A 23,275-nucleotide genomic window follows, 5' to 3' on the forward strand; every position below is an offset into this window, starting at 1 on the left:
GGGACATTTAAATTTCAGTGGCTAGACAAAATAATATGGAAACTAAACTATGTAAGATTGGAGCCTTACCTTTCTAATCTATTCAACTTTTATCCCTGTGTAGTACAGAATTAGAAAAGAAGTTTTTTGAAATTGTTGTCTGCCTTAAGAATCAAACTAACACTTTTAAACTAATAAACAATGAGTTGTAGTTAATTCTTAAGGATATTTTCAGAATACAAATAAATAATTTATTAACCTCTAACTTTTGAACATTTAAGTATGTACATTCAAAGTTTTAAATTATTTATTTATTAATCTCCAATAGCCGAACTCTATTTAATTTTTGAGATGAAACAAATATTACTACACTCTTTACAGTGATATCCTCTCATCGAAACGGATATCTGTATGCGGAAAGTATTGTTTATTTTTTATAAATCGCTTGTGAACCAATCACACTTTACTATGAAATGGATTATACAATAATAGTTAAGTTGCAAAGGATTTTGAAAGGATCTCTTGGTCTTAGTGACAAGATCAACTAAGAATACACTGAGTTGGAACAGTTTTATCTTGCCTCTAGCGTCTGTCGGTCAGAGACCTCAAAATATCTACCCTGTGTGGTCTGCGGGAGAAGCTACCGGTGGATGAAGAGTCTCCGGAGCCACCAAGAACAAGAGTGTGGCAAGCACCTGAAAGTGTCGTGTCACTTTGTCACAGGTCCAGCTTGCGACGCCACCTCATAGCCAGGCTCATTAGACCTTCCATTATTTCTTGAATTATTATTATTTGAACATTTTAAGTGAACATAAGTTTAATAAACAAGAGCCGTTCAACTAGAATTTATTGTTTGGTAAGTTGAATTTTATTCCATTATAATCATTATACAATGTGTTTGTTAACGAAATTTTGACATTCACTTATGACTGAATGGTTAATTTTAGTAGGCTTTTATTTGGTTTTATTTGATTATCAATATTGAGGATTAAAGACTGAAATATTATCAATTGATTTTCAGCTTGTTCATAAGTGCACAAGTGTCTGTAAAAAGTAATGATTAGTTTAGGACTGTAGAACGGTGCTGTGTTTGATGTTGGCAGATACACCACACATACTACTGTAACCTAGTACGTAGGTAGTGAACTTGTTCATAAGTGCACAAGTGTCTGTAAAAAGTAATGATTAGTTTAGGACTGTAGAACGGTGCTGTGTTTGATGTTGGCAGATACACCACACATACTACTGTAACCTAGTACGTAGGTAGTGAACTTGTTCATAAGTGCACAAGTGTCTGTAAAAAGTAATGATTAGTTTAGGACTGTAGAACGGTGCTGTGTTTGATGTTGGCAGATACACCACACATACTACTGTAACCTAGTACGTAGGTAGTGAACTTGTTCATAAGTGCACAAGTGTCTGTAAAAAGTAATGATTAGTTTAGGACTGTAGAACGGTGCTGTGTTTGATGTTGGCAGATACACCACACATACTACTGTAACCTAGTACGTAGGTAGTGAACTTGTTCATAAGTGCACAAGTGTCTGTAAAAAGTAATGATTAGTTTAGGACTGTAGAACGGTGCTGTGTTTGATGTTGGCAGATACACCACACATACTGTAACCTAGTACGTAGGTAGTAACTTGTTCATAAGTGCACAAGTGTCTGTAATGATTAGTTTAGGACTGTAGAACTGATGTTGGCAGATACACCACACATACTACTGTAACCTAGTACGTAGGTAGTGAACTTGTTCATAAGTGCACAAGTGTCTGTAAAAAGTAATGATTAGTTTAGGACTGTAGAACGGTGCTGTGTTTGATGTTGGCAGATACACCACACATACTACTGTAACCTAGTACGTAGGTAGTGAACTTGTTACATAACATTAGGTGGTTCATTTATTCATTTTTAACAAAGTGTAATTTTTTCATTTTCAGAGTTTTTTTGTTAGATTGGTCAGATTTAAGATCCAGCAATGCTGTTCATCTCATCCTTCCTTTGGGATCTTGTATAGCCACCAGACAAGGAATTCAGCCTGAGCTCTCGCCACGTCTGGGTAAATGGGAGAATTTTTAATGGGAAAAGTGGGTTTGGAATACATTAGCTGGCACATACCAGATGTGAAATGTTACTACACTGGCTGTACCTTCCTAATCATCTCCTGGAAGTCAATATAAAGTTCTATCGGTACCTTTGCTCCTTTAAATATAATTAAGTGTGTCAAAGGAGCCTACTACTACTACTACTACTGCTGGGGCGTAACAAATCTCAGTCGATTCTTTGCCTTGTCTATGAGCCTCTTCCACGCCACCCTGTCTTCCACCAGATCCACAGACCCTCCACACCGGGTCACATCTTCGACCACTTGATCGCACCATCTTATCTTTGGCCTACCCAAAGGGCGCCTTATAGTATTTAAAATTGGATGTCACTTAAATTCACCAATTAGGAAGTACTGTTCAGCTATCCTTTTATTTAATAAGTAATTCCATTTATGCAACATTTCAAACTAGATCTTGTAGATTTTGTATCTCTATGTTTTTCCACACTTGGCTTTTGTGAAGTACTATTTTCTTACCTACAGCAAAGGATAATTACAAACCTTCCCAAGAGAAGTGGTTTAGTGAAAGGTAAAAATGAATAATTCAATTGTATTCCAGATGATCTTCAGGGACTGAAGCAGCCCAACGTGGTGTTTACAATAAATATGCAAGGCAGATGGAACAATCACAGCATGACCGCCAAGGAGGCAATCTTTCATTGTCCTTTCTGCGTTTACAAGTCCCCGCGCAGGTTCAACATCAACGGACATCTTGGCCGGAAGCACCCTGAGAAAGGGTTTAAATTTTAGATTAGATTAGATTTGGGAACGATGTTACCTATTTGTGATACCAGTATTACTCAATTCTTTTTAATTATATGTTTTATGGTTAATTTTGTGTTTTTCAATAGGTTTGGAATTTAAGTATAACGCATAACGTTTAGAAATATTTGTTTGTTTTTTAAAAGCTTAAGAGTACAAAAACGAAACATGTTTATTTTTTTTAACTTAATTACATTTAAACACATAAACCAATATTTAAATGTGTTAATGGTAACAGTAGCCAGTATAAGCTCCATCATCAACATGAAAAATGTTTTTATTGAAAATGATTGCAATGAAATTGTATCAATTAAGTACTGAATATTTTTCATGCAAACACATATAATAATACAATTTTAATCAGGAAAATCCATTTGAAATATTTACCCACTGATGACACAGCAATAATTAAGAGGATTCCTACTCTCTTGGAAAAATGCACACTTTTTTATTTTTCTCTCTTATTTTTATTCCTTAGGATTGAGAAATGTGGCTCTCTTATTTTTTTAGTAAGTTGTATATATTGCAGGAAAACTGTAAATATTATTTGGCACAATAGTATTTATTGTTAGTATTGATTTAGATCATTTTTGAGATGTAGACATTTTTATTTCATGTTTTTATCTTAGGAGGGCAGTAATAAAATGATCCTGGGTTTTTCCCCATAAGAACAGTGGTAAACCTTGTGGAGTTTTACATTCTTACTTTTAGTCGTTGAATTAAGGAAGATGCCTAATTTTAAAGATATAATTAATACGTATCCAAATGTTTTTTATATTTTTCAGTATTATTATGAGTTATTCAGGAAAAATGAGAACTCTTGTTATACTTCATAGTTTAAATATTGAAGAAAATATACACTTTGAGAAAAAACCTAAAAGCATTGTCTTTAAATTGAGACATCATCTATAACGTTACGATCTAAAATAAGAATATAAAACTATATGAGGTTTCAGCCACCTCTTATCGCATTAGCCAATTGGAGGCGTTAGCAGTGAGTGTGTTAAAGGAAATTATGAAAGAAAAAATAGGAGACATTTTTCATATTATTCTCTCAAATGAAAGAATGTGAGAAATTTTACTGCCACATTTATTTTTATTGTACATGGTACACACTCAAGAAAGTATATATACATATATATATATATATATATATACATAAGCAGGTAACATAATAAGAAGAAACAATAACTTCAGGAACTTGTAAAATTACAATTATGGGTTTTTATGATTAAATTCATTGTGATTTTAACCACATGTATTGTTGAACTTAAGAATTTCATTGTGTTTTTTTGTTATTATTTGTCATATGTTCTCTTAGAAATTCTTAGTTAAAACTGCTTACCACATTTTAACTACATAAGTAAATCCCAATATGTATTAACTAATGTTATTTTGTAAATCTACATGAGTATAAATGATTCTGTTTATGAATAGGCCTTTATCAAGTTTTTCACCTAAGTGCCTTAACAAGATTGAAGATAAATGGTGTATTTTCATACAATAAAAACTGTAAAACCTTTTGTGCTGTTTTTGTTTCTATCAAACCATTACAAGACACTAATGATATCCTTTTATTATATTTACTGTAATGGAATTAACTGTTGACATGATTTTATTTTATCGTAGTGATGTTTTATCTTAATTAGTACATGATTAGGGCAAAAAGAAGTGTAAAATTGATTAATGTAGTAAACTTAAAAATTTGTTTTATGATTCATATCAAAAGTGTCTTTGATTTAATATTATAAACTCTTTTATCGTTGTCTTTAGAGTGCAGATGAAGAGATCTATCCAATTTGTGTGTTATTATTAACTCTTGCATTATGATTATAATGCCTGCATTAGGAGACTGGCTGCCGTTTAGTCCTACAGTATCTTTAACAGTGAATATCACATATGGAGGGATTAGCTGAACAAATATTTAGCTCTCAGATTGTGGTAAAATAAATCCACTGGATACTCAGCTGTTCTAAATAAGTTGACTAAATGTCACAATGCACATGCTCTCAAGTGTAACATAGGCAAGCAAGCACACGAGGTAAACACGATTGTTCACGTTTGATACATCGATAAGTTCTAAGTAGAAATGAGTGATGATAGAAACGATTCATTTCTATTCTAAAATAAGTTGGATGTTAAAATTCTTATTAGAACATGGCTTATAATTAGGTATAATGATCCATATCAGTACACAACCATTTTGGACCTTATTGACTCTAATCATCACAAGAATTAAAGAAAGGCGTAGTTAATCAAAAATAAAATTGAAGATCTCAGAAACAACTGTTCTGATTGCTTGCACCCTTCCAACACCAAGTTGAACTTTTTTTAGGTCTTTTGTTGAACAGGACAGATACTGATTCACTTCCACATTTTCTAATGTTTAATGAGAATATTATAAATCACATTTTGTCTTTATCCTACTGGGCCTTCTCTACTTTCTCCAAGAGGGGGTATAGATCTATATTAAAGGGCAAAGATTTTTTTGTGACCAGGTGCAGTTCACTTTTATGTTCCAATAACCAACTTAAAGTTTTCATGTCATATTGAAGTAATTCAGTTTCAGGTTTCGTTGGGGAATGAGTTATTGGAGTAGTTATTTTTGTATATTTAAATTTCAAATGATGATGTATCCATTTCATTGTTATTAGGCAATTTGTTTTCCAAAAACTTCATGAAAAACAGGTTCTTCAGCTTTTTGACTTGGAGCTATAAATCCCATTTCTTTAAGGTTACTGAATTGATTCCAACAAGAGTGGAATAATGACTTTGATTCTGTTATCCTTAATATCATATTTCCTAAACTATGGACCCCTAGATTTGAGGACTCCATTAAGGTTGAGAACTTAGTAACTAACGCCTTATTCCCCAGCAAAGTGGTCTATAGATCCTGGGGTTATCTGACGAGTGAGAGTTTGGAGGAGGATCCTGGATGAAAGACAAAGGAATTGTTGGGGGAAGTGTGCATAGGGTGACACACGACTACTTGAAGGCGACGTACAAAGTGGATTTGCAGGACAAATGGAGAGGAAATGAATAATGATAAGGGGAAACCAGAATAACCAGTAGTGTGGCAACCAACCAGTGGTGTGGGCAAAGATCAGGTTGAAAAAAGTAGGTAGAATTAGGCACGACGTAAGGGTATTGAGGATGACGCCAGTTGTTCCCAGATAGTAGGCGAGTGTAGGGGATGTATGAGGTGCAGCGGAAATTGAGATGTATCAGCGGAAAGGAATGAAGGGTGTAGAGCAAAACATAGGGCCATGGGAGGGTATACTAGTATGAGATAGGTTAGGAACAATCGATCGTTGGTAATAGCAGAAAGCGGAAAATATTTAGTTCATAAGGAACAACGCTAAAGGGAAATCCGAACTTAGAAAAACTATGTGAGATGAGGGTAGGAGAGGATCAAGGAGTGGATGTTACAACTTTGTTAAAATGTTAATAGTAATGTGTTCTAGTATAGGTAACATTTCTCTAAATGTCCCGGAACTGGATGCTGAAGTGGAACAGCATCTCTTCACTACCCTATACCTTACATTAATACTTCTGCCAAGATGCCTGCTTCACTTTATTTATCAGTCTCGTTTTTCAATGCCTATATGTTAATAATGTTAGTAAAGAACAAAGAACTTGGTAAAGAACTTAAAGTACATTCAGTGATCGAAGATTCTTTGAAGTAATATAATAATTATAAAGATTTTGTTGTTTTAGACAGTGTTTAAAAAGTCACAGTTTTAAAAATTTATTGGTAAATATTTTTCAGTGTATACAACTAATAAAACAGCCTCATCGATGGAGCAGCACACTTGTACGATGTGTGGAAAGAGGTACAAGTGGGAGAAAACGCTGATTCGTCACCAGAAATATGAGTGTCAACAGCAGCCTCAGTTTCAATGTCCTTACTGTGAGCACCGATCTCACTGGAAGAGTAATATCCAGAAACATATTGTGGTTAAACACCTGAAACGTAAGATCACCGTCAACACTTTAGATCCGCTGGAACAGGTGTAGGGGACTGATATTACGTTTACAATAGGATTATTTTGGTCCTTGGTTTTGTAGTTATGAAATAAATTTGTGTCAACTGCTTTCTTTGTTTCTGTTCACGAGTTGTCGATCCCTTTTTAATTCTTTGAGATGTTTTCTTCACAACTCCATCACTGAACAGTTACCAATTATTAATATTGGTAGACAGCTTCTTAGGTCTTTAGTATTTTAATGAAGCATTAAAATTAGCGAGTTTGCAGACTAGTATGAGTTGTATAAAGAAACTGGAGTTTGCATTGAGTAATGTGTAGTGGATGATATTTGTTCCTACCATAATAATTTTGTTATTTGTGTTTATAATCTCTCTATGATGGAGTAAGAAACGTAATAGAAATTTGTTTTAAATGACCTGAAGCAGTTTATTTTACTTACAAGGTGTTTTCTTTTTAACAAACTATTATTTTGTTTTTATTGTTATTATTAGACAGAGTGATATTTTAAGTTGTACTCTGCCTTCTGTGCTAGTCCTCAAGTAACATGGGACTGTGTAAGGACCAGTATAAGTTGGAGATTTGATACTGTACAAAGTAGAAAATACTGAAAAAGTGCTTCGTGAAAGCAGGATTTAAATTACGTAAATCATGAATAAAGAGATCCATTTAAAAATAAGAACATACACTTGTGGTTGGTCCAAAGGATGGTAAGACATATACGAACCTTATAGCAGGTGACATGAAGAGAACTGAATCCCTACATTTTGAATGTAGGATGTCTGTAGTCTGTAGAACATCAATATTGTAGTCAGAGCACTAGGGCAAGCCAGGATCCTTCAAGGATATTTATAGTACAAGGACTTGCCAGCTGCGTGTCACTATTGCTATTACAGCTTTATAGTTTTATAGTTACCAGAGAGGTTTTGTAGTTTTGTTGCCACAGCAAGAAAAATTAAACATTTCTCAATAAATAGTACTCTAATTTGACCAGTGGCCGATACATTTTTCTGTATATATGTGAAACTTTAGTTGATAAAAAGAGAGGATGACTAAATGTTTACTGAAATTGTAAAAGTAATTCTACATTCTCTTGTGGGTATTAGTCAAAATCATTATTACTAATTCATCAAGAAATGCAATATTTTCAACAAAAATTACACAAAATAAGTTTAAAGATTTTTTTAAATCGTCTTAGCTGTATTATCTACTACAGAATGTGATGTGCTCTACAGTATATGTGGCCCAATCTTAGCTGTATTATCTACTACAGAATGTGATGTGCTCTACAGTATATGTGGCCCAATCTTAGCTGTATTATCTACTACAGAATGTGATGTGCTCTACAGTATATGTGGCCCAATCTTAGCTGTATTATCTACTACAGAATGTGATGTGAGCTACTACATGTGCTCTACAGTATACGTGGCCCAATCTTAGCTGTATTATCTACTACAGAATGTGATGTGCTCTACAGTATACGTGGCCCAATCTTAGCTGTATTATTTACTACAGAATGTGATGTGCTCTACAGTATATGTGGCCCAATCTTAGCTGTATTATCTACTACAGAATGTGATGTGCTTTACAGTATATGTGGCCCAGTATTCACAGCAGTTATTAATGATGGGCTTCTCTAGCAGCAGATTTTGGTGTCTTTTGGTTGATCTCCTCTCCTGATTTCAGAAGGAAGCAGGTCGAACAACTTTGCAACTGCATAATATGATGGTTTTTTTTCCTAAAGAGTTCCTTCCTTCTGTGCATTTATAGTCTAGTGTTCCAATCCTCTTTCAGTCCCTCTGAGAAACCTCTAGACTGACCTCATGGTTGTAGATAACTATTATGGTAAGAAATCTGCTGTCCTTAAACACCTCTATGCAGCTCTTAGGTGGTAACAATCTGATCATAACCAAAAGTACAGTTTTGCTTTACAAGTACTTTCTGGATGTTGTTACTATTTGATCTACCAAAGTACAATACCCTACCTGAGATGGCTCTCGAGTATTTCATGGAAGTGGCAGTAGTGGCTTTGACAGTACCAGAGACCTTAACCGTTTTAGTACAAAAGTAGCAGTACTATGTTTTTGGTGCAGTAAATAATCGTGAGAGTTACATGGAAGACAATTGTTAAGAATCATTCTAAGGTGTTTTAGTAAGTCTGTGGTGTTAACCTCGATTTGTTTTTAGTGTTGTCCTTGATGCATCAGCTTTGTTGAACATGAACTAATATTTTTCATAATGTTCCTGCCCCATACTTATTGAAATGAGTGTATTTATTTTAAGTTCTTCTTACCTGCTCATAGTAAGTAATGTACTGTAATGATAGTGTTAGTGAGGAATCTGCATCTATAATAGTGATAGTGAGGAATCTGCATCTATGATAGTGCTAGTGAGGAATCTGCATCTATGATAGTGATAGCGAGGAATCTACATCTATGATAGTGATAGTGAGGAATCTGCATCCATAATAGTGATAGCGAGGAATCTGCATCTATGATAGTGATAGTGAGGAATCTGCATCCATAATAGTGATAGCGAGGAATCTGCATCTATGATAGTGATAGTGAGGAATCTGCATCTATAATAATGATAGTGAGGAATCTGCATCTATGATAGTGATAGTGATGAATCTGCATCTATAATAGTGACAGTGAGGAATCTGCATCTATAATAGTGACAGTGAGGAATCTGCATCTATAATAGGACAGCAGCACACTTTTAGATTTTTTGACAAATCTGAAATGAACAGAATAAATATAATGAGCGGCTAGGAATTTATCCTTGCAGCACACCTCATGTTACTTCAATGATTATGTTACTTTCACTGATCTTGATCTGGACGAGTTGTGCGATATCGACATCTGCCTTTTGTTACTCTAGTAGTGTTGAGTACTTGCATACTGTTACATACTTCTGCCCAGAAACTTTGATTTATTATGTTTCCCCACTCAGTATGTTCCCTTTCTTTTTGTCACTCATTAAAGAAGGATTTGATCTTATCCAGTACGAGACTACATGAGCATCCTCCAACATCATCTTTCATTTATTACTAAGATATATGTTTTAATATGTTCTCGAGTTGATAATTCAGATGAAATGTTTATCTGCTCAATCCTATGATACGGTACGGTGTAAGTTGAGGAATCTAATGCACTGGCTTCTGGAGCTACATGTTAATGTCCTCTCTACTGTTGTAGATCTGACTAGTCTGTTAAATCTGGTGGAAGACACTGCGGTTACCAAGGAGAATGGCCCCCACGTGTGCCAATCCTGTGGGAAAGTCTACCAGCAGAAACGCACCCTGCAGCGGCACCTGCGGTACGAGTGCGGTGTTCCGCCACAATTCCAGTGTGTAATGTGTCCGTACCGAAGCAAACACCGTAGCCACCTCACACGTCATCTGGTCACGGTTCACAACCAGCTACTGCAAGACGCAGAGCTCAACAAGGGTGTCGTCATCAGCTGATTTAATACAAATAAAAAGCTATTCTAAATCACATTGGTTTTGTTTCTCCATCAAGAACATTTTCAGATGAACACCTTCATGATAAAAACACATGTTCTTTGATTTGACACTATCCAACATGAGTACATATGATGACATGAGTACATAGTCATATTCTGCTGTAACTTAATTCTGTTAACTGAAATAAAGCAAGTTAACGTCAAAACAAATTCATTTTTCATAATTTGTAACTTATGTCCTTTTATAGTAGGTTACAAGAGACTTTTGACACTTCACGATGAAAGCACCATAAACTCCACTGTGTAGCAAGTAACCATAGAATCACTGAGTACATTTTCAGAATCAGCTGTTTCCTTACACTGTTCCCACCCTTACATTTATCATTGTATATTGAATTTCTCTTAACCTCTGAAGCTCCTAATTATGAACACTGTAATAATATGAACCTAAAATATGCTTACTTTCATTTCAAAATTACATAGAGCTCCACCATTTATTATAGTATTATAAGTGTATCCAGTCTTGGTATTTTTGAGCCATATTTGTTTTCTCTTGTTTCCCAGATAAAGAATATATATATATATATATATATATTATGTGTATATGTATATATTGCCGGGTACACCTGACAAATAATATTAATAGAATATCCGTCTTCCCTCGACAAAACATCAGAGGATACTGTAAGCTGTCATAAGATCTATGCAACTCTGATATTTTTTGCAAACTGTCATCATGGCTGTGCAAACTGTCGTCATGGCTGTGCAAACTGTCGTCATGGCTGTGCAAACTGTCGTCATGGCTGTGCAAACTGTCGTCATGGCTGTGCAAACTGTCATCATGGCTGTGCAAAACTATATCCCCTGTATGAAATTGTTGTTTAGTAATCACTATTATTAGTTATAAGGTTTAGTCAGTATTAACAATGACAGTGTTCAAAAATAACAATTTTTGCATTATACACATTTTTCTCTACTTTCTATGATTATAATATTGATAAATCATACCTAGGAATCTGCCCTAGTTCATAATGAAGCCAACAGTGACAAACCGTTTTAAAATCCGTTTTGTTGTTTAAAAAATATCTATTCGTAGTATTAGAATATAATTTAATTACTAACATTATTTGTAATTGTTTTATAGGAAATTTAAAATCTCAGAATTCAAGCATATCAGAATTTCGAAATGTCCATCTTAAGTAAATCTAGAAAATCTTCAATTTAACTGTGTCGGACATCATATTTATGAATAAATTGTTTAGTAGTATCAATGATTTTTTTAAATTTACAGGTCTACATTTGTAAGTTGCTTTGTACATTTAATTAATAACTTTATATAGTCTAGCTCTTTTAACCAATCCACATATGCATAGCCCATTCCTTTCAACAATTATTATTGTTCTTAGTTTCAATAGGAGTGGAAATTCACTTGTGATTCTACTAACGGAGGAATTTTTTAAATATAATATTTAAGGCAAACAATAATAAATATCTCGCAGTTCAAGTACATGCTTCAAATAGTGAGGAGGGAATACACTGTTATGAAGTAAAACAATTAATTACTTAATTAATTATCTCATAACGGGATGTTTTATCTTAACTGAAACAGAACTAATTACACTCTAATAGATGACTGCAGTGCCTATGATTGTGTTAAAGTCAAATTTTAAATAAATATTCAAATTTTGTTTTTAATGTTTGCCTTGTGTTTATAAAATGCCAGCCTCATTACCAGCACTAGAGATTTGTTGATATATTGGAATCCTTGAAATTTTGATTAAATTTAATAAAGAGAAAAACACCTTGGGTAGTTTTGTTCACCAATCATTGAGCAACAAAATATTTAAAATAAGCTATCGAGAGTTAAGTAATTTTTTAATACTGTTCATAAGTGGAAGATGAGATTAGAAAATAATTAGTTACACTTAAAGGACAGTTTATCTTTAATTACCTAAAGTAAATTTATAATATTTTAAATGTGTAAAATTTTAGTCTTTTGATTCTTCAGTAGTCTTTAATAGTGTTTTATGAGATTTTTAATTATTATTACTCTCAAAATGTATTTTAACTTTATTATAAAAATTAACGTCTTTTTTTAAAAAATTGGAAATAATATTGTAACATTTTGTTTTCAAATTTTCAAGAGTGTTTGAGTGAAATTATTGTGAACTGTTTTGTAACAGTGGATATTAAGCTGAGTATCAAAGTTGAACAATATTGTTACATTAGAAGTAGGCTACACTCAGAGACTGAGGGTTTGGATATCGGTGATCGTGCCACTTACTGACGCTGAATACCATCCTCCACGACTATTGTTTGTCAGACACTTTCTACCAGTGACCTTGATACGACTATTGTACCTGGAAAGAGAGAGTCCTGCACTAATATTATTGCATGATTGAAATCCTTGTGAAAGTAACGTTGACTATCTAGCTCAAAGTTTCAAATATGTATACCTTACCATAGATAGAGAATAATTGTAGAAGGTGTGTTGATAAGAAAAAATAATCTCGTAACAGCTTTTCTCTCTCTCTCTCATGTATTAAGAACGGTATTCTACAAATAAAAACCAGTGTAAAGGAAATCTTTTGAAAATTTTAAGTAAATGTTGAAACAGCAAAGATAAGAATGGGTAATTTGAAAAGTTTTGTTTAGGATGATTTACAGTAGAAAAGTTTTAGGAATATAATAATTCTGATTCACTAAAAATATAATGATAGTAAAGTGATACCAAACTTTGCATGATTGTAAAATTGTACGCATATTTCTGGGAAACTCAGTTTTGCTTCTCAGTTTCGAAAGCACATGCATATTGTTTACTAGTATTTACAAATTAAGTGATATTGAATGTGAAGTACATTAACACAAGTTTATTAATGTAAAAGTAATTGTGCAAGATGAAGACTAAAGGAGCGGTCTTTTACTTGTTACTGACCATAGGTGTTACCAGGATGTTTGCAAACTTGTATGTCGTATTATAATAGGCTCTTTGTAATCAAGGCACCATATGGATAGGTAGAGATGGATCCAGGTAATTTTGGAATACAATCTTTTCCATCTATATAGATTTAAATTGTGTTGTTTGGAAACAAACGTTGTATTCACTGGCGTGTTGTGTTGTAGTCAGCAGGCTGGTGGTAGGGGGTCGACACACGTGTGTGCGCTGCGGCAAGACTTACGGACGCCCCGACACTCTGACCAGGCACCTCAAGTACGAGTGTGGGAGACCCCCAGAGTTCTCATGCCCCCATTGCCCCCACCGAAGCCGTCACAGACACGATTTGCGCAGCCATATTAAACGGAGACACCCTCCTGCCATACGCCCACCACCTGTCATGTTATGTAGTAGATAAACTTTTTGTCTGTATTCAACCGTTTAGTTTTTTCACCTGTTCATTTTTTGTGTTTGATTAAAAAAGAATGATTGTGAATCGTAGTCTGAATATTGAACATGAACTCAAATAGTCATCACTCTGTTGTGACAGGTCATCACTCTGTTGTGACAGGTCATCACTCCGTTGTGACAGGTCATCACTCCGTTGTGACAGGTCATCACTCCGTTGTGACAGGTCATCACTCCGTTGTGACAGGTCATCACTCCGTTGTGACAGGTCACATGATTGTGGTTCATGTATTTAAATCTCCAGCTGTTATTCATACTGGTTACTGTGCTCAGAGGCAAAGTAGGTTGTAGAGAATTGATTTTCTCGGTTCGGTTTTCTCAAACGCCATTCTAGTTGATATGGTCTCTGCCAACCAATTTACTGTATGTGGAAGTGGGCGAGAGGAACATTATGTTCAGATCTGCACATTTATAATATTTTGTCATCAACCTTGAAAGTTGATTAAATACTATTCTGTGCTACATTTAATATTAACGTAAGATAGAAGCACATTTATAATATTTTGTCATCAACCTTGAAAGTTGATTAAATACTATTCTGTGCTACATTTAATATTAACGTAAGATAGAAGCACATTTATAATATTTTGTCATCAACCTTGAAAGTTGATTAAATACTATTCTGTGCTACATTTAATATTAACGTAAGATAGAAGCACATTTATAATATTTTGTCATCAACCTTGAAAGTTGATTAAATACTATTCTGTGCTACATTTAATATTAACGTAAGATAGAAGCACATTTATAATATTTTGTCATCAACCTTGAAAGTTGATTAAATACTATTCTGTGCTACATTTAATATTAACGTAAGATAGAAGCACATTTATAATATTTTGTCATCAACCTTGAAAGTTGATTAAATACTATTCTGTGCTACATTTAATATTAACGTAAGATAGAAGCACATTTATAATATTTTGTCATCAACCTTGAAAGTTGATTAAATACTATTCTGTGCTACATTTAATATTAACGTAAGATAGAAGCACATTTATAATATTTTGTCATCAACCTTGAAAGTTGATTAAATACTATTCTGTGCTACATTTAATATTAACGTAAGATAGAAGCACATTTATAATATTTTGTCATCAACCTTGAAAGTTGATTAAATACTATTCTGTGCTACATTTAATATTAACGTAAGATAGAAGCACATTTATAATATTTTGTCATCAACCTTGAAAGTTGATTAAATACTATTCTGTGCTACATTTAATATTAACGTAAGATAGAAGCACATTTATAATATTTTGTCATCAACCTTGAAAGTTGATTAAATACTATTCTGTGCTACATTTAATATTAACGTAAGATAGAAGCACATTTATAATATTTTGTCATCAACCTTGAAAGTTGATTAAATACTATTCTGTGCTACATTTAATATTAACGTAAGATAGAAGCACATTTATAATATTTTGTCATCAACCTTGAAAGTTGATTAAATACTATTCTGTGCTACATTTAATATTAACGTAAGATAGAAGCACATTTATAATATTTTGTCATCAACCTTGAAAGTTGATTAAATACTATTCTGTGCTACATTTAATATTAACGTAAGATAGAAGCACATTTATAATATTTTGTCATCAACCTTGAAAGTTGATTAAATACTATTCTGTGCTACATTTAATATTAACGTAAGATAGAAGCACATTTATAATATTTTGTCATCAACCTTGAAAGTTGATTAAATACTATTCTGTGCTACATTTAATATTAACGTAAGATAGAAGCACATTTATAATATTTTGTCATCAACCTTGAAAGTTGATTAAATACTATTCTGTGCTACATTTAATATTAACGTAAGATAGAAGCACATTTATAATATTTTGTCATCAACCTTGAAAGTTGATTAAATACTATTCTGTGCTACATTTAATATTAACGTAAGATAGAAGCACATTTATAATATTTTGTCATCAACCTTGAAAGTTGATTAAATACTATTCTGTGCTAACGTAAGATAGAAATATTTAGAAAAACATTTAAGATTCAATACTCTTTATTAAAATATTTACATAGCTTCAGGAATAAATAAAATAATTAGGAACTTTATTTAGTAAATTGGGTATGTTTGAAATATCATTTTCTCAACAAACTGGCAAGTCGGTTACAAGCATAAAAATAATTGAAAAGTATTGAAATCTAAGTTGAAAGATTTTAACAAGATTTGAAATGTATTATTTATAATTTTACGAAGTAATGAATATATTAATGAATACATTAATCGCCTGGGAGTGTTCCCATCATTATAATAGTGTTTTGCTTTTCTCATTATATTTAAGTATTGTAATTTTTTTAGTTGAGAACTTTTATCTTTTTTAAGAACCAATTTTATCCACTTAACAGACTCATAATAAATACGGTTTCGATAAACTTAGGTTATAACTAATCTTAAGATGAAATGTTATTACAGTGTTACATATATTCTCTGTTTTGGAACATTATATATATATATATATATATATATATATATATATATATATATATATATATATATATTACATTGTTTATAATATTATTCTTCTTTTAAGTACTTCTCTTTGTTACCAATAGCCTTGATTATAGATCCTCAGAAGGATCTGTAATCAAGGTCAATAGTTTCGTCAACACTGTTTTTCAGTGCCTCTTTTAATAAATGCTACATGCTAGCTGATCTGGTTTTATGACAAAATAAGTTCAATGTTTGTACACTCGAGGGGGGGGATACAGAAAGAATCCTTATTTAAATAAATTGAAAAAACCTTTTTCGAATTCTAAGGTACGGTATCTATTTTTATGTATAAATATTCACTAAAATAGCTCAAATAAATGATCATTTAATAGATGGTTATCATGTAATTGTGTAACAACATTACATCAATGTTATAGGCATAATACTGTACCGTTTTTTATAGCACATATTTTAAATTTATATGGAGCTAATACTTTATAAATTAAACAACTTTTTGGAAATACTTGGTTTATTCCGAAATTCAAGTTTACCAAAAAAATTAACAAAGTTTACAAACTTTTGATTCGATTTTCTTCAAAACTTCACACAATCGAACAAATCTAATTAAGAGTCTGATTAAAAATGAATTAAAATTAAAAATGAAACTAAAAAATTTTATACTTCTCAAAAAATGGTTTAAATTAACAAAATAAAATAAAAGTTCTCTTCTCAAAATACTCAAAATCAATATAACACAAAACTTGATATTAACTTTATGACCCAAAATTTAATTCACAATACTTCAAAAAATGTAATTAATTCACAGACTCTGAAAGATGGGAAACTTTAGAAATTTTAATTACAACAGTATAAAAATCAAAGATATTAACTAAACGCTGGTACGGGACTTACTACTTTGAAGATTACTGAGGCTGATAGGGATTTAATACGCACTGAAGAAAAATTAAAAAACTTGAATTAAATTTACACGCGATAAAAAATGGAATTACTCTAAATCCCACACTATAGGGTTAGAGGAAGAGCTGCGATTCTCAACAGGACCTTGTCGTCGTGGCTTCAAGATTCGAACTGAATCCTCCAGCGAGCCGGGAGGAACACATCACCCGATACGTCACTGACCGATCAGCTGATTGCCGGTCCAACTGAACAAACAAAGTCCCCGCACCGCGTCTAGTTAATAAGAGCCTACTTCCTATACCGCGATTCAGCATAAATGAATTTGAACTATGGTACATATTTTCCCTAGCCCGAAGCTGCAATCACGGTAGGAACCTAAACCTTTAAACACTCAATCCCGGACTAAGTACAATAATATCCCTCCACATGCACACTTTTAAATAACAATTCTTTTGTACTTATCACTACGTGGAGGCTGTGATGTGTAGTCCGAGGGTGATGTGGTAGAAGGTGTCCGACGTCCAGTGTGTGGGTCCCCAGGTAGCCATCGCAGAGGGATGTGGTAGGTGAGGAGTAGAGGCAGGTAGCTTCTCCAATGATTGTACGCCGTGCAGTGCGGCGGCCTCGTTGATCTCGTGGTTGGCTGGCTCTGGTTCGCTAATAGCACTGCTACCTGCTCCTCCAATCTAATAACAATTTCAGCCAGCGAGGCATTGAGCTCTTGGAGGACATTCCTTTTTACAAAATATTCCCTCCGTATAATTGTATGGCTGTCAGTCCTTTCACGGTGTTCTTATTGTAACGCCTGCGCCAGTGTCACGAATGGAAACCATTACCAGATGTTGTTAATTACAATACAATCAATTTACAGGGATTACAATGGCACAATAATCAATTTTTTACACACAATAAACCTCATATAGTGATAAAAAAACAATATTACCCTGTCCTTCTACATTTGAAGGAACAGGGAAGAAATATCACTATCAATACAACTCATTGTATACCAAAAAATATTACCCTGTCCTTCTCTATTGGAAGGAACATTGGACAACAACACCACAACATTACCAAAATTACCCTGTCCTTCTACATTTGAAGGAACAGGGAAGAAATATATCTCATGATATATCACAATACCTCTGTGTATTAATTTCATACACCATTAATGCCATTCATTGTCCCTGAAAATTACATGGTTTACAACAACACTTCTATTACACACTTACACTGGCATTTTATATTATGACTTCTCATCTTAGCCATACAATGTGCTGAAATAAAGACGTCGTCACATCACCCTTTTATATTCCATTATTTAATTTTTACTATTATAATAAGCTACTGGACTCTCATACTTAACTTGTTTTGTGTTTTGGGCCAAATTAATACATAATTATATAATCAATTTCTTGAAGTTAATTTAGAAATAAATTATATTGTCATTTTATTGTTTTTAGACCCATCTTCAATTCCTTTTCAACAATATAATTTTCCTGAAAATAAAAACATTACTGACCTTTGCCGGGGGGGAGTTAATGTTTATGGAGTTCTCAATTTTCACATTTCAAATTTTAATTTTAAATTTAGAAATTGTACCTTATTATTTGTTAATACTTTATGCACCTTAAGAAAAAAAGAAAACAAGCTATCTTTATTTTAAAACAAAAACACATTTTACCAGGATCAATATTTCCTTGTTATTTCTGATAAGCATTTCACATGAAAATATTCAATCATATTGCCCAGTCCTATCTTTACTGCCGTGTCATAAACTCTTTTCACTTATCGGGCCCACTTAGTTTTCACTTATCAGGGTTTCACTTCGCTTTCACTTATCAGCTTCAGTTGTAATAAAAACTTTATGTTACGGACTCTTACAAACTATACTTTTACAACGGGCAGGGGCTTGGCACATCCAGACCTTTTTATGTTTACACAGGAAGCGCTCACAATACTCCTATCTCCTGCCCTCATTGTTCTTGACCCCTTTCTACAATAACTATAATTATTTTATTTATTGTTTACCCCCTTTCAGATTACAAGCACTGTCCTAATATTAAATTTCAAAGTGTACCTTCACATTTTCCTAAGATTATGACGGTGTCGTATTTAAAAGCATTTCCGTCCCTAAAATTTATTTCAAATATTAATTCCTTTTTGAGCAACAGATCCACATGCGCTAGCTCCATTTTTATTTTAAAATAATTTTCTTAAAATAAATCAAATATTCCAAACTCAACAATATTATTCTAAGTCCTCAGTCTTACACACTACACAAAATTATGCAGTTTATTACACAATGTTCAAGTTCATACAAGTCTTATACAAGTCTTATACAAGTTACACACACTTGCAGGTATCAGACAAGTTTATGCAAGTTTACAAGTTCTTTCCTGTAAATAACCTGTTGTACAAGTTTATGCTCAAAAAGAAATAGCAGAGTAGCGCAAATTATGTACCGTTTTTATAGCACATATTTTAAATTTATATGGAGCTAATACTTTAATAAATTAAACAACTTTTCGGAAATACTTGGTTTATTCCGAAATTCAAGTTTACCAAAAAAATTAACAAAGTTTACAAACTTTTGATTCGATTTTCTTCAAAACTTCACACAATCGAACAAATCTAATTAAGAGTCTGATTAAAAATGAATTAAAATTAAAATGAAACTAAAAATTTTATACTTCTCAAAAAATGGTTTAAATTAACAAAATAAAATAAAAGTTCTCTTCTCAAAATACTCAAAATCAATATAACACAAAACTTGATATTAACTTTATGACCAAAATTTAATTCACAATACTTCAAAAAATGTAATTAATTCTCAGACTCTGAAAGATGGGAAACTTTAGAAATTTTAATTACAACAGTATAAAAAATCAAAGATATTAACTAAACGCTGGTACGGGACTTACTACTTTGAAGATTACTGAGGCTGATAGGGATTTAATACGCACTGGAAAGAAAAATTAAAAAACTTGAATTAAATTTACACGCGATAAAAAATGGAATTACTCTAAATCCCACACTATAGGGTTAGAGGAAGAGCTGCGATTCTCAACAGGACCTTGTCGTCGTGGCTTCAAGATTCGAACTGAATCCTCCAGCGAGCCGGGAGGAACGCATCACCCCGATACGTCACTGACCGATCAGCTGATTGCCGGTCCAACTGAACAAACAAAGTCCCCGCACCGCGTCTAGTTAATAAGAGCCTACTTCCTACCGCGATTCAGCATAAATGAATTTGAACTATGGTACAATACAATTGTATAATCCTGGAATAATCAAAATATCTAGTCCAGTTATTTAAAACAGAATTATCTCTCTAAACTTTATAAAATGTTTATTTAACTTGTATTTGTATGTATTGTATTATGTTGTATGTAAAAAATGTGCAACTATTAACAATGCAGTAAACCTGCAGATAAAAGAGAATGCCAACACTTGAAATAGCAATTACTTTAGTAGTAGTAAGTAATACAAGATAAAATAATTAATATTTAGAAAAAAGTGTCTTTATAATGATGCTAAAATTATAAACCATAGATTTGAACTATTTTTTAATTTTGTAAAATTTATGTGTTGTTTTGTATTGACTCAAGGGCGGTTTCAACAATAAATACAATCAGAAGAATTTAAATTCGGGAAGAAAGTCAGAAAAATCCAACAAAAGAGGCTCTTACATGATGCAATTGTGAAAAATAATACTACCTAGTAGGATATAAATTTATTCCCACAAACAATATAATCTGAATCTCTATATGTGTTCTCTAGACGTAGCAAATGTCCACATTGAGAAACCCGAATAAAGAAATTATTATACATTTTCCAATTTTTTCTGTGAGGCATTTCAGAATCAAAGATTTTGTCTGAAGATAGAATCTTTGGTTCTTAAAGGCCTTCCAGAAATCAAATTTAGATTTGAAAATGTGTAATAATTTACTAGTGATGATAAATTAAAAAACTAAAAATAGAATAGTAAAATAGGAATTTATGAAAATGATAACTGACCCTTATGCATGATCAAAGATGACAACAGTTGAGTATGGTTGGGGTACTCATTCAGTATTTTACAGTATTCAACAGTAAATCTGATTTGAATATAAGAGAATAACTCGTTTTAATAGGACCCATTAACAAACAAACGAAGAATGAAGGAGCAACGTTGTAACGTAGGCCTACATATGAACTGTTTATAAAGAAGCTAATTCTTTTTACAACATTATTGTACTAAGTGTTTTTATTTTGGATGTCGAACAACCCTTCAAGCCTCAATTGAACTTAATAATCAAATTATTTCTGTTAGACATGTCGTCTGTAAAGAAATTTATACCAAATTTAGAGTATAAACATGAATTAAATGCACGGTCAAATAATTAAAATACAGTGTTGTTTCTGATGTCATAAACTTAAACTAATATACATCTCTAAGTACTAAATGTAAAATACAAAACAAAAAACTAAAAACAATTACCTAGAAAGAAAATTTACGGAAAAAAAAACCATGCTAATGCTAATCATAGCATTTAGACCTTTGACTGGTACAGATCGGTCTATCAAATTATACATTTCAGGCAGTGTTTGAAATTCTCTTTGTATACTTACATACAATACTTACTATAAAGTAAAAGAAATATGTAAATTTTGGTATATTATAGACAAACACCGTCCCTTGTATAACAAATGTCGATGATTGGCTGTGTGTGCAGGGGAGTCCACATGCCCTCGCTGTGGTAAACTATACTCCAGATCGTCTAACATGAGGAGACATCTGAAGCTGGAGTGTGGACAGGAGCGCCAACATCCCTGTCCGTACTGCCCTCACCGTTCCAAGCGCAGAAATCACCTAAAGACACACATCCAGTTGCGACATGTAAAAGATGGCTTCAACAACTGTGTCAACAATGTGGTCAATGGATTGTTGTAGACAAATACTTTTGTGCGGTTTGATAAATTTTGTAATTTCAATGATTAAACTTATTTTTATGTATGAAATCTTAACTTGATTACCTTTGGTAAGAAAATGAATACTAGTCGCATCTGGAGAGTGAGAATTTATATGGATTTTTTTAAATATTTGTGTTTATTTTCCACTTCCTGTGACCGTGAACTACATTTAAAAAAAAATCTGCCGGTGGTAAATATTCTGATAGTGATAGTAGCAGGAACATTCTGGCATTGTCTGACAATGTCTTGTTCCTGCCGGTGGTAAACACTCTGACAGTGAAAAAAACATTCTCAAAAATAATAGTTTATTTTTCTTAAACTTTAACAAACTAAAACTCTGGCTTCAAGACCATCCATTTTACACGATAAATGAATTTTTAAATTGTACTGTTCTCTAAGAATATGTTCAATAAAAAATTTACTGTAAGTCCCTTCTGAACATTGAGATACTATGTGTACATTTCAAAACATAATTTAATTTTGCAACTAACCCTCTCAGTGCAGTCTGTGACAAAGAGGAGTTTGGAAGTTTTTGTCTCTGTAAGTTAATTTTGTTTTGTTTGTCTCCTTTAGTTTATTTAAGTTACTATTGTAGACATCTTGAATTAGCACTAAGAGTAGAGTTGTAGTATATGAATTTTGTGCTTTAGAAATTTGTGTTACAGAGTATAAAATTGTACTTATTGAGACATTTGACATGAGGTGTGTAACACCAGTAACACCACATCACACACTTATTGAGACATTTGACATGAGGTGTGTAACACCAGTAACACCACATCACACACTTATTGAGACATTTGACATGAGGTGTGTAACACCAGTAACACCACATCACACACTTATTGAGACATTTGACATGAGGTGTGTAACACCAGTAACACCACATCACACACTTATTGAGACATTTGACATGAGGTGTGTAACACCAGTAACACCACATCACACACTTATTGAGACATTTGACATGAGGTGTGTATCACCAGTAACACCACATCACACACTTATTGAGACATTTGACATGAGGTGTGTATCACCAGTAACACCACATCACACACTTATTGAGACATTTGACATGAGGTGTAACACCACATCACACACTTATTGAGACATTTGACATGAGGTGTGTAACACCAGTAACACCACATCACACACTTATTGAGACATTTGACATGAGGTGTGTAACACCAGTAACACCACATCACACACTTATTTTCTCACTAAAGCTAATGAAAAATTCATGCAGATGAAAAAAA

The 23,275-nt window shown here is 32.9% G+C and overlaps 2 protein-coding genes across 3 annotated transcripts in view; both read left to right on the forward strand.

The window, feature by feature from the left end:
* LOC124356067 (longitudinals lacking protein, isoforms A/B/D/L-like) overlaps positions 1-23,275 on the forward strand; it is a 288,880-nt gene that overhangs the window by 215,029 nt on the left and 50,576 nt on the right. The gene's annotated exons all lie outside the window — the stretch shown is intronic.
* On the forward strand, positions 4,465-13,660 carry LOC124356070 (longitudinals lacking protein, isoforms N/O/W/X/Y-like). Its single transcript, XM_046807237.1, has 2 exons — positions 4,465-6,818; positions 10,026-13,660. The coding sequence occupies exons 1-2, from the start codon at positions 6,644-6,646 to the stop codon at positions 10,292-10,294; spliced, it is 444 nt and encodes a 147-aa protein (XP_046663193.1). The 5' UTR covers positions 4,465-6,643; the 3' UTR covers positions 10,295-13,660.

This window comes from Homalodisca vitripennis, chromosome 2 (assembly GCF_021130785.1).
Source record: "Homalodisca vitripennis isolate AUS2020 chromosome 2, UT_GWSS_2.1, whole genome shotgun sequence".
Taxonomy (NCBI): domain Eukaryota; kingdom Metazoa; phylum Arthropoda; class Insecta; order Hemiptera; family Cicadellidae; genus Homalodisca; species Homalodisca vitripennis.